The following is a 12,096-nucleotide window of genomic DNA, read 5'->3' on the forward strand; positions in this document are numbered from 1 at the left end:
TAAAAGCTTAACTGTGGCATGTAAGGCCTAGAAGGCACCTCTTATAGACATATTTGCTAAAGCAGAGGCACATAAATTTTTATGGCTATTTATTGGGAACTCAAGAGCTGCCCCTAATTTAATTTATTTGGCACTTCACCCATAGAATTCCAAGTCTTTACTGAAGCCAGCTGAATCACCCAAAGCTATATAGCCAATGGCAGGGGTTGTAATCAAACTCATGTCTCTCCATCCTCTTCTAGACTACTCTGTCTCCACAAAAATGTTGTGGATTGCAGCCGTAAGGAATGTGGAGGGATGCAGCCTCCAGCAAATAGGACTTCCATCAGGAATCAGCTTGATTTGTTTGGTCACACTGCTCAGCTCTAGATGAAATACTGCACGGTTGGACCCCTGGGCTGTGCAGTCATGCTACCATGTGTAGACAGTAGGACTCAACACGTGCTTGAGTTCAGCAGGTCAGACTAGTCCCACAAGCCACCCCTCAATTATTCCTGCATGTCAAAGGGTAACTGTGTTGTTGATGGGAGCTCTCTAGGCATGCAGATGACCACACTAACTATGACAGGTAGCCAGAGATGACTATTTCTGCTTGCTGTGGCTGACTGCTGGAATACAAGCTAAAAGCAGCATCACTGCAAAGAGTCTTGTCTCTGTCGTCCAGAAAATTAAGCAGTTAAAAAGGCAAAGCCATCTGACTATTTATTTGAAGAAAGACAGCCAAGTTAAAAGAGTTAACAGAGGTGATTCTGGACAGCTTCCAGCAGCTGAGCTATTAATAAAAACAATGGAAAAATGCCAAACCTCTGCTGTTTTCTTTAGCAATTAGTAATTCCTTTAAACTTTTAAGCTGCAAACTCCACTACTATCTGAGCAGAAGGACTCTTCTATCTGAGGTTCCTTTTTAGGGCTGTCTCCAGTGTGTCACTGTCCTGGTTTCATGGGGATAAAATTTATAGAATCACTCTTCAGTTACGTTTTGTCTCAGTTTGTGGGCAGCTGTGGGATGGTGATCAAGGCCATCAGCAGTTAGATCCAGGGCAGCTGCCCCAGGCTGGCCCACAGGTGTGTTCTATATCACTAATGTCAGGTTCACTATAAATGGGAAAGCTGCTAGGGATAGAGGGCTCTTTGCTCTGCTTCTTTCTCTCCTCCATCTTCCTTCTCCTCCTCTCTTCTCAATGATTGCTATCCCTCAAGTGACTTGCCACCTCTCTGTGGGCTGAGTATAATTTTGTGTCTTTTATATGAGCATTGATATTGGTTTCCTTATTTTATTAAATCTGTTTAAATTTCAACCCATGAGTCTCCCTCCTTTTTTCAATTCCCTTTTCTCAGTTGGGGAAGGGACATTGGGTGAGAGAACAACTGCTTATTGTTTAGCCCTGGGTGCGGGCTAAATGAAGACAGTCACTTATAAACATTCTGGTTTTCTGTTGTTCCCTTTCTAAAAGAAAAGACTACTGAAGGATTTGATTTTTGTTTTCTTGCTCTTTCTGTCCTTCTCCCCTCACCTCCTAGCCATATGCTACATGGATGACTAAAACCCACTTTGGCTGCACTGATGCTTTAAGGACTTCAAAGTGGGAAGTTTAACACGCTTAAAGCGAAGTCAGCCTTTGATGATAAACATGTGGGCAAAGCAAGTCTAGCGAAGCAGGATGCAGATAGTCGCTTGTTGTTAGGCATTCTCACTTGACTGAATCTGTGAATGAAAGCACATGGTCAGACTCAGAAATATTTCTTATCTTGCTTTTTCTTTTTTTTCCTCTGCTGAGATAGCCCAGAGCAGTGTACTGCAAGGATGTGTTAGACATAGAGCAGTTCTCCACAGTGAAAGGAGTCAACCTGGACCAAACAGATGATGATTTCTATTCCAAGTTTTCCACAGGATCAGTGTCTATTCCATGGCAAAATGAGGTAAGGATGTATCGTAGTAAAATTACTCTAATAAAACCCCTAACACAGATGGTTTAAGAGGAGCTGTTATATTTCCAGTCATATATAGCTACTGGATAACTTGCCAGACTCTAATGCTTTCATAAGTTACAAATGGCCTCTTTCAAGATCTGTAATGACCCACAGATGTCAGGTTCAGGTGACTGTATCTGTTGGCTCTGCATATTTGTGTAAATGGGCAAGGATCCTACTGTGCTTCCTTCTGGATTTCTACAGAGGTGTTTCAACAACAGCTCTGAGGAACTTCCATGGGATGGATGGAAGTCCTAATGGGATGCTCCTCCGTTGGTGATCCTGATCTCACCCATTGTCTTGTACCTGCAGCGGGTCCCAGCTGCAGCAGTTGACTCTGGAGCTTGAGCTGCTCCAGGGTTTCCAGATCTGGGTCTTTTTTTCTGTCTGATAACAAAACGCAGCAAACAGTGGATTTCATAATCCAACTCTGGATCAAACACCACTTGGGCAGAGGGATGCTAATAACTGAGATTTTGTGAGTATGCCTGTCTTTACCCAATATTCCTCACAGTGCTAAAGAAAAGAATAGAAAGCTTTATGGGGCAGCTTCTAATAAGACTGATGTGCAAACATGCAGAGCAGACTCGGCCTCTTTTTTTCATACGTCCTATTTACCTTCTATAGCAAACAGCAGGAATTCAACTGTTAACTCCCCTAACATAGCGCTCGAGCTGCTGGTCCTGTTCTTGACTTTGAACAACCTAGCACTGCTGGAATATATTTAATGCAGGTGTATAATTTCTTTTTTCTTTCTTATTGCATTCCACTAGATGATAGAAACAGAGTGTTTCAAAGAACTGAATGTATTTGGACCAAATGGTACTATTTCACCAGACCTAAACAAAAGCTACCCCCCAGAGCCACCCAAGAAAGGATTGCTGCAAAGAATATTTAAACGACAGGTGAGATCTTTTATGACTAAGATAAGGAACCTCCCATAGATGCCCAGTGTCACAGCCATGTTCTGGTGATATTTTTGTAGAAGAAAGACAGTACATCTTAGAGAGGGCTTGCTGTCACAGTTACCTGGCAATTTCCTGACTAATACTGCCTAACCCAGGTTTCCCATCTACCTCTTGTTATTTTTTTACCACCAGAAGTTCCAGTGTTTTTATCAGCTGTGTTTCCAGTGGTTGAAAACTTCTTATTCAAACTGTTTTTCAGTGGTATGCTGAAATGCCTTTTGAAATGGTGGTATGGTTTTGATAAGTTCCTTGTGAAAACCCTTGATTTATGTGTTTTAAAAAAAAAAAGAAAATGCAAATGTTGAGTGAGGTAGTCATGGCAGGAAACAAAGACACTAGAGAAGAGAGCAGACCAGAGCATACGTGATGTACAGCTTTCATGAGGCACTATGGCACCATTTGCAGATCTAAATAATGTTCTTAGACCGATCTCTTTCTGTAGAGTTAAAACCATGCCTGAGCATTGGCAGGTATCCTCTGTATTAGTCAGATTTAGCAGATACTGACATTTTGCAGTGAATTGATTTGACTCCTGGAGCTCAAGTGAGTCTTCTTTGCTGCATTCCTCAAGAAATGCCATGGTCCTCCTGACCTAGAGAGAATACAGGTAAGAAAGTGAAGAATATTTTACATCCAAAGATCTTCAAACAAAAATCGTGCAGTCCAGTCAGTACATTATCACCATAAAATGAACAATTTTGGACTAAAAGAAAGCATGGCATATTTGGGGAATCTAATTGTCATTGTCTTCCTCTTCCTACAGCATCAGAACAATTCAAAGAGTTCTCCAAATTCAAAGGCCAGTTTAAATCACCACATAAATTCAAATCACGTAAGTTCAAACTCCACCGGAAGCAGCTAGTTCCAACTCAGTTTTATGAAACGTGTTGCATCCTTCCACTATAATCTATGGAGCTTCTATGGATGAGAGAGCCTCCACCGTTGAGTGAAAAAAAAAAAAAAAAAATCTCCCAAAAATGGAGATTTTCTATCCATTCCTTCCAGTGGAGCCTCGCATTTTAAGAAGAATTTTCCACTCAGGTCTGTTTTTGGAGGTGGCACTCAAGACTGTGTGAATCAAATTTGTCTATTTAGAACATTGCAATAGAAATTCAATGAACATGACTACTTGCACGTATTTAAATAGCATCATACTAGAACTGAATTTTGTCTTTATTATTTTTAAAGAAAAGTTTTGTAAATTTCTCTATTGTCTCAGTTTACATTTTGTACATTTGTATTTAAATGAAAGTCAGACTTTGGAGGTGTATATTTTCCAAGCAGCAGCTGTAAAGCCATGTGTTTTAAGACATTTTTTTAAAAGAAAAAAAAAAATGTGACTCAAGACTTCCAGAGCCTCAAATGAGAAATCATTCTTTTTAGTAATTCTAGAAAATTATTCATAAATCACTTTATCAGACTGGGTTTTATTAACATGCATTTTTATGGAACAGTTTATTCTTAATTATTTTGCATCTGTATATTTGGTTTACAGCAACACTGCATACGTTTCTCCTCTTCATTAGTTTGTAACGTCTCGCATTAAATGCTAAAAGACAAGATTTTGATGCATTCAAGAACGCTACTTGCTGTGCTTAAGGTTTGTGATGTCATGGGACCCGCACAGCTGAGATTTGCACTTACCTACGTTGTTAGATCATGAAAAACTTTTTGGTTAGAAAGGGAACCCTATTTTAAGCCCTTGCCCTTCACTAGTTTTTGTGCCATTTCTAATGACAGCAAGAACAAAACTGAGTGAGAGGTGACCATGAAAGCAAAGGACCATTTGTTTTCCAAGGACTTGAAACTTGCACCTGCTGAAATGAGAGCAAAACTCTTAAGTGTTCTCCATGCTGCAGTCAAAAGTCACAGGCCTTTCCACAGTTGCTCGTTTCAAACAGGTAGCAAGAGAGAAATTCAATAGCTTGCGCTAGTTTGTGCTGACCATGAGATGCATGACAGCTTCCTAGAGCTGAGCTGTGGAGGTTCAGAGGGAGATCTGAGCTGCTTTTGAGCAGTAGCAGAACCTGTAGGTTGTGTCTGCACTTAGAGTCCTTCCATGTGTCATGCCAAACACACCATGACTCGTTCCCTCAATTACATCCTCAATTTAATTGAATAAAATGTCAGTTATGAAATAATACCTCCCACTTTTGGTTCCATCGTTCTTTGTCCGGGAGCTTTCAACTATTGACGAAAACATTGTTCCCACTAGTATAAACAGGATCGGTCAGGATCAGTAGCAGTAGATCAGGCATCAGAATCATGCTCTTCTCAAGTACGCCACTATCTATTATTATTAAGAACACCAGATCAAAAATATGGTTATTTCCCTTCAACAGAAATTGGAAAACCTTTGTTCCCCCCAAGTGCAGACAGAATCACCATAACCCAATGTGTTCTGTAAAACAGGTTGGTTCCCTGTGCTCTTTACAGTGTCAGCTGATGATTTTACACCTTCAGGTCATCAGGAACATCTGAAGGTCAGCCTGGTGTGTGTAAAACCCTGTTAGCTAGTAGTGCAGTTATCCCAAGGAAGCACTGTTCCAGTGGAAGTCTTAATAGCCAGAATTCATTAGACTATATCATGTATGTTCTATCTGGCCAATGCAGAAGGGGAAAAAAGATTCACGTTAATAGTGACAAAGCTCTGAGTGAGAAAGTCACAGGAATTACATAGTAAAACAGCTTGAGGTCATGATGGAGAGAGACAGAACAGGGTCAGGATTTGCATAAAGCAGCTGACAGAGAAAAGTCAAGGAAGGGAGATGAGGCTTTGGTGCCTTTATCAGGAGTAAAGTATGTTAAGATGCAAGTCTACATCATTTCAAAAGCCTCCAGTTTTCCTGGTCATTAGTAGACATGTCATGAAGCTGTGTAACTAAGTAAGTGTGCCGTAATATCACCAAGTTGTCATTCCTCTTTTTCCTTCAGATCAGTGTGGCCCAGAAATTCCTTTTCTCTGTGTTGGTGGTGCTCAGGGAGAGCTTCAGCCACTCTCCCATGACAGATGATGGCATTGCAGATCTTATGGAAGATGCAAGATTTTAGAGAGACAGTAATAGATGAGAATTTTGAGTAATTTTCTCTCTCTGTATCAGCTATAAACTACATCTATAATGGTTTCAGCTTCCTGACAGGTAATGAAATATTGTACAGGTGAAAGCCACTATGCACAGATGGGGCTATTACATCCAGTCGCGTTCTCATAGCCTGACGTAAAGCTGCCTAAGTCAAGAGCAATCTGATCAGTCACTTGAGCATGCTCTGGATGAAGACATACTTGCTTTGGGAGGTTTTCACAGGCATTCTTCAACGGCACATGGGCTTTCACCTGATTTCAAGAAATGTAGGTGAGAAATGGAGGAACAGATCTTAGCCAGACAACTGATATATATCAGCATACCTGAGACAAGAGAAGATGCACATCTGAGTTCTTCTTGGAGAGCTGCAAATGTTGTGCAACTCTAATTTAATGCTGTGCAACTCTAATTTGTTTTTATTGCTCTAAGACATCAGACATCACCTTTGAACAGTATGGTGCGCAATATGTCTGTGCACCCTCAGGTGATTTCATCCTGTGCACTGATGCTAGGGGAAGAGGGTGCTGGGTGGGGGCTAGAGTGAAAGACTAAGCTCTTTTTTCCACTACTGCCCTTAACTCTTCGCAGCAACAGACAAGTGTATTCCCCCATCAGAAAAACGTGGGTGATAATATCTACTTATTACCATGAGGAAGGAAAGAAGACAGTTGGGGGAAGGCTTAGCCCATTAGTATTTCATTGGATAAATCTGATAAACCTTCAGCTATTGGCCCAAGGGCTTCATCTCATGTGTTACCAATTTGGCACCTGAAGACTAAATTTTCTTTACTATCTCCCACTTGGGAAATAAAAATCCTAATAACAACAAACCCATTACTGAAAGCTGGTGAACAAACTGCAAATAGATTGTAGATGGCCTTACACCTCTTAGATGCTATCAGCCTTAACTAGTGGTGGATAACTTTTTTATATGACAACAGTGAATGATAGCAAATGTGCCTTCTCCTGCTCTCCTTTCAGCTGGGACAGTTCCTTACTCAGCACCCCTAGGACTCTAGCACTGGAGACACGGGGACAGTGCAAAGTCCTCGAAAGACAAGAGATGCATTCAGGGAGTCCTGATACTTGGAGGACATTATGCTAGGGTTAGATATCCTGAATCTTCATGATGGTATGGAAGAAGGATGCTTATATGCACTTGAAGCATCAAGCCTGGGATGAATTCCCTCTGGATCCCAGCTCCTTCGGAGCAGTGAGTGAGTAAGGGGAGAGACAGAAAACAAGACCAGTTGAGGGAGATTTCATGCCACACCCCTCAAGTGTTGCTATCCTTCTGATGAACTTTAAGCAGTATTATGACACTGGGGCAGCAGAACTGTTGTACTCTTTCGGTATCCAAGCCCTGAAAGACTCAATTGGTATCACATATCACTAGTGATAATGAACAGTCCTAGGAATCTTCTAGTCAGGGTTTGCCTCCAACAACAAAACCTGCAGGATTTTCTTTTTTATTTCTTCTTTCTTTTTTTTTTAATTATTCAGCTCACCTTGCACTCAAGACTGGAGAAGGACCACAGTCATCTCACTTCCACAGTGTGACCAGGTGCAATCTGAGCCCAGAACTCAGGCTGAAGCCCTGCCGAGGCAGTGCCCTGCACAGCCAGGCTTCCACAGACACTTGGCATCTGGCCCCATGGAGCCAAATTCAAAAAGCACTGGGAGCCGTGGGTGTTCAGGAACTCTGAAAAAAAAAAAAGACACTTATAGTTTCATCGTACAACCTTGGAGAGCATTTGCAATGGGAGTTTTAGTATTTTGCTTCCAAGTGAATAGTTTTTGAAGTGGGTTTGCACATAACAAAAGAGCAGAAAGGAGTAGTTATTTAATAGCTTTCCAGATAGATTGATTAATTTTCTATATCTCCTTTTCAATTACAATACAAATTCTTTCAAAAAAATGCATACATTCATATCTGGTTGCTTGTTTTAAGCTTGCTTAGCTCTTTTTAAGAATCAGAAATCTTTTGCAATCTGATCCTGAAGTGTGCAAGCATGTTTTTTATTTTTATATCTTTACTGAGTAGTCTGATGAACACTAATTAGTTTACAGGCTTTTATGATTCAGATGTTTCCTATTCATTTTCTACAGTGTCTCAAGGTTCACTTAAGTCTTGTAACATTTTTTCCCACTCTCTGGTTGGATGAGAGGCTTTTTTAGACAAAGGGATCATGAAGGAAAAAAAATAACAAATAGTAAACTCTTAGGTGTGCACTCTTGACCTGGATTATCTGAAAAGAGATTTTTTTACAAGAATGGCCATGACTCAGATGTAGTTTCTGAACAAAAACCTGCTTGTGAAGCTCAGAAAGGTGTGAAGATAATCAAACCAAACAGGTACTGGACATCAAACTGAGCATTAGGGAGCTGCAGAATTCAATATCGCAGCGTTCATCTGGCCCTCCTCATGAGGGATGCCTGGTAACTGGCAGTTTGGAGACAATACCAGCTATCCATAAGAACAGTTTGATACCATCTCAATTTGCAGTCATCCTCTCTCCCAGAAACTACGGCTAAGAGTGCCATCAGCAGTAGAGAGTCAAACTTAGTTTACCCAGTCAAGCATCTGATTCAAAGACACTGATTCTTAATGTTGTTCAAACAGACCTTAGGATCCAGCTTGAATTCTTTGCTTCATCTGTCAGACTCCCGCATTTCAAATCGAGTTGCTCTTGATCTTTTTCAGTAGAGATGCCTCAACTAAAAAGAAAAACAGGAAACAAATCTTTAATACTAATAAAACCATGGGCAGGACAAGGAAGACAGACAAGCTGTGAGGACAGGAGGACAGTGTGGAAACTGCTGTAATGTGTGTATCTTCAGCAAGTGTTCAATGAGAGTTGTTATCACACATTACTGCACATTCTTCCTTGGTTCATCATATATTGCTCACAATTTTTTGGGTAACCTGGAAATTGCACACACAAGGTCATATTAAGCATGGGGTCTGCCCCGTGGCTCAAAGACAACATCATCTCTATGAGGGTCAGATGGAACAGTTTGACGAGGCATGTAGGTATCCACAAACAGCCATCACACAGGTCTCTGCTCCCATGTACCTGAGCCTCAGTCAGGAGTTCCCTAGGTAGACTTTTCTGGAAGAGCAATAAATGCACACCCTTATAACACAGCTGCTTCTTATGGACATCCGTGGAACAGGTGGCTGCAGGACCTAACTTCATTGTGGACAAGATATGGGTGTTTTAACCTCTGCTCCACAGTTAGTTGTGATTTATTTTTTTTCAGTTTGTATTTGTCATGCTCATTTGTTAAGTCTGTCAGTGCAGATGAGACCATACATCCAGCATTTCTAGGCATTTCCCATACAGTCTTTGAAAAGACTGGACTTTGCTTTGAAAGAACATCCTTGGGTTAGTCTGGTCCTTGGGATGTAGACCGTCATCCTTCATGTGTGTAGCATGAAGTACAAAGTAGCCTGTAGGAGCTCTAGAAGTCCAGGTCAAAATTAGTAATACTTAAGTGCCAGCTTCATTAAAACACCACTTTTTGTCTGGCCCTGCAAAAGAAAAGTTCAGTGATGAATGGAGTGGGCTGCAGAGACTTAAAGGCTCTCCTGCCTGAGGATGGTCCCAGTCTGTCTCAGGCTGTGGGGAGGTACATTTGGCAGTGAAGTTTGGGACAATCAATCTGTTCAGTGGCTCCATGGAAAACAGAAGGTTCCAGAGTTGTCTGTCAAGCCTTCCACAAATATGACCTGCAATTTAAAATGCTACTAATTATTTACAGTAAGGATAATAATGACTAACGCCCTCCTGCTAAAGCTGAGAGAAAGACTGCGTAAGTTTAAGGCATTTCTTCACTTTTGTGTGCTGGGCAGGACACAATATCTTTTTATACTAAATAATATTGTTTATGCAGTGCTGGCTGGTAATAACTTTCTGCTCTTAACTGCAAAAAGAAAAGAGAAAGAAATTGGTTCAGAGAATTTTGCAAACTATTTCCTTTAGGGAAACCACCAAAGGAGGTGAAAGCCAACAGTATGCTACAGCATTGTACACTCACCTCCCCAAAACGTCTCTGTGACAATACAAACACAAGCTGCTGCAGCTGGATCAGCTAAGCTAGCGTACTGACAAATGGGCTTTATGAAAGAAACAATTCTAAACAGATTGCTGCCTATTCACTAAAGTGAATATTACTGCTGGCACAAATGTATTCTCCTTGGTTTATGTACTGGAGCCAGAAGTGGTGGTTTGTATTCCTATTCTGCCTGTGTTTTTCTTCACTGCCCTGGGCAAACCTCTGTGCAATTTTGTTTTCCCATTCTTAAACATGGAGGGATGCTCTCTATCTTAGAAAGCACTTTGGAGTCTGTGCACAAAACAGATCAATATCAACTCTTTGTATTATTATTTAAGTGAAATAGGCTTAACATAGCTGCTCTTATTTACATGACTAGGGAGATGACTCTTGTAAATTAGGGCTCTTTTTTATTATTGGTTTGTCTTAGTTCCTTAGGGATACTGAAACAGAATGCACTGCGCTTCTGTAAAGACATCATCTCCAACAGAAGATGAGATGACAGGAAGAATGTTAAAGTATTCATTTCTTATTTAAGAGCTAGCTAGTAATTGCGGCATTCAGACAAACACTTCCTCTTTTTTTTATATTAGAAATAAATAATTATGAGGAAGGGAACATTCATTGGTTCAACTTTTTTGGCCAAGCCTGCAAATGAATCCCTAGGAACCAATGAAGTGAAGTCACAAAGACACATGTGTGACAAACATTGGGTCAACTCACTTGCCATCTATGGAAACAAAAGAGTCAACCACATGCCTGGGATCAGCGGGCTCCAAAGGGCAACTCCAAGTTTTCTGGAGAACCAGTGGTCCTGTAGAGAAGATTCACTCCCAGAGGAGAAACATTTCAGGTAGTAGCTGGATGACAAATGCGTTTTCCTTTCTCGTCACCCCACACGCAGCTGCTAAATATGATTATTAGCAAGCTGAAATGAGTTCTTTCATGTGTATTGAATGCAATCATCTCCCTTAATTACATTTCTTTTTAAACACTGGACACTCTTCTAAAAGACTTAACGTTTTAGCCTTTTGAAGGTACAAGTTGTAAAAACTTTATTTTGTGTTTCTGAGCAATGTAGATAGACCTAAAGATTTCATGAACTATCATGTGGTTGCCCATATCTGACTAATAATTAAATTGTAAAACTGCAGTTTCATATTAGGGTTAGTCTTTTCACCTGCTTTAAAAATTAAAAATCATATTTGGTATATAAACACACACAGAATATCCTTCTGACTGAATTTCAAGAGCATATCCAGGACTAAATGTTTTTAAGCACTTCTAATACTGTAGTCTATAAGAGGAGCAGACACTTCTACAGCAATGTTAAAAGTTGTCTTTCATAACTGAGTCAACAGATCATTTTTGTAATAAATTAAAGCAAGTGTTCTCAATTAGAAGAGCTAGTGGCTGTTGGTATTGTAAAAAAAAAAAAAAAAAATTCATTCTAGTATCCAAAGGGTTAGGGGTGGGGAGGGTCTGTTTGGTTTTGTTTCTCTTTCCAGGGAGATCTTTACCATTGTTTGATGAAGCTAGTTCCATTTTGAGATTGTTACTGAAGATAAAGGCTTCTGTGTTCTATGGCTGCTTGGATTCTTCGTACATAATGTCCTAGTAATGTCACAGTGCTGCTGTATCTAGATCAAACCACTGTTTTGATTGTTTTTTGGGCTTTGTTTTTTTTTAATAAATTCCTTAATTTAAATACATGAAAACTATACGTTTTGCTTTAATGAGGCATGTAATCAAACAGAGCTTCCTCAAGTCCTTGGGATCTTGAAGATGATTCCAGTGAGAGTGGGATGCACCCATATCTTGCTAGGTGCCTTTGTGCCTTCATAAGTTTTAACATTACTGTCTTTTGTGGTTTCTGGCCCATCACATCTCCACAGAGACCGAGGGAACTGAAAACCAAACTGAGGCTGTATCTCACTTTGTGGAGGTCCAGATTCTCATCTGAGAGCGGGTTGTGTTTCCCCTGAGCTGTCCTTCCCTGCCTTCCATCCTCAGAT

The 12,096-nt window shown here is 40.5% G+C and overlaps 1 protein-coding gene across 2 annotated transcripts in view; it reads left to right on the forward strand.

Moving 5' to 3' along the window:
- GRK5 (G protein-coupled receptor kinase 5) overlaps positions 1 to 11,530 on the forward strand; it is a 171,603-nt gene extending 160,073 nt beyond the window's left edge. For both annotated transcript variants that reach the window (XM_068399598.1, XM_068399599.1), the window contains 4 exons: positions 1,783 to 1,920; positions 2,745 to 2,876; positions 3,703 to 3,771; positions 7,526 to 11,530. In XM_068399598.1, the coding sequence (XP_068255699.1) occupies positions 1,783 to 1,920; positions 2,745 to 2,876; positions 3,703 to 3,771; positions 7,526 to 7,582 (396 nt within the window). In that variant the 3' untranslated portion in view covers positions 7,583 to 11,530. The remainder of the gene's footprint in view (positions 1 to 1,782; positions 1,921 to 2,744; positions 2,877 to 3,702; positions 3,772 to 7,525) is intronic.
- Positions 11,531 to 12,096: the final 566 nt, after the last annotated feature.

This window comes from Nyctibius grandis, chromosome 4 (assembly GCF_013368605.1).
Source record: "Nyctibius grandis isolate bNycGra1 chromosome 4, bNycGra1.pri, whole genome shotgun sequence".
Classification (NCBI taxonomy): Eukaryota; Metazoa; Chordata; class Aves; order Nyctibiiformes; family Nyctibiidae; genus Nyctibius; species Nyctibius grandis.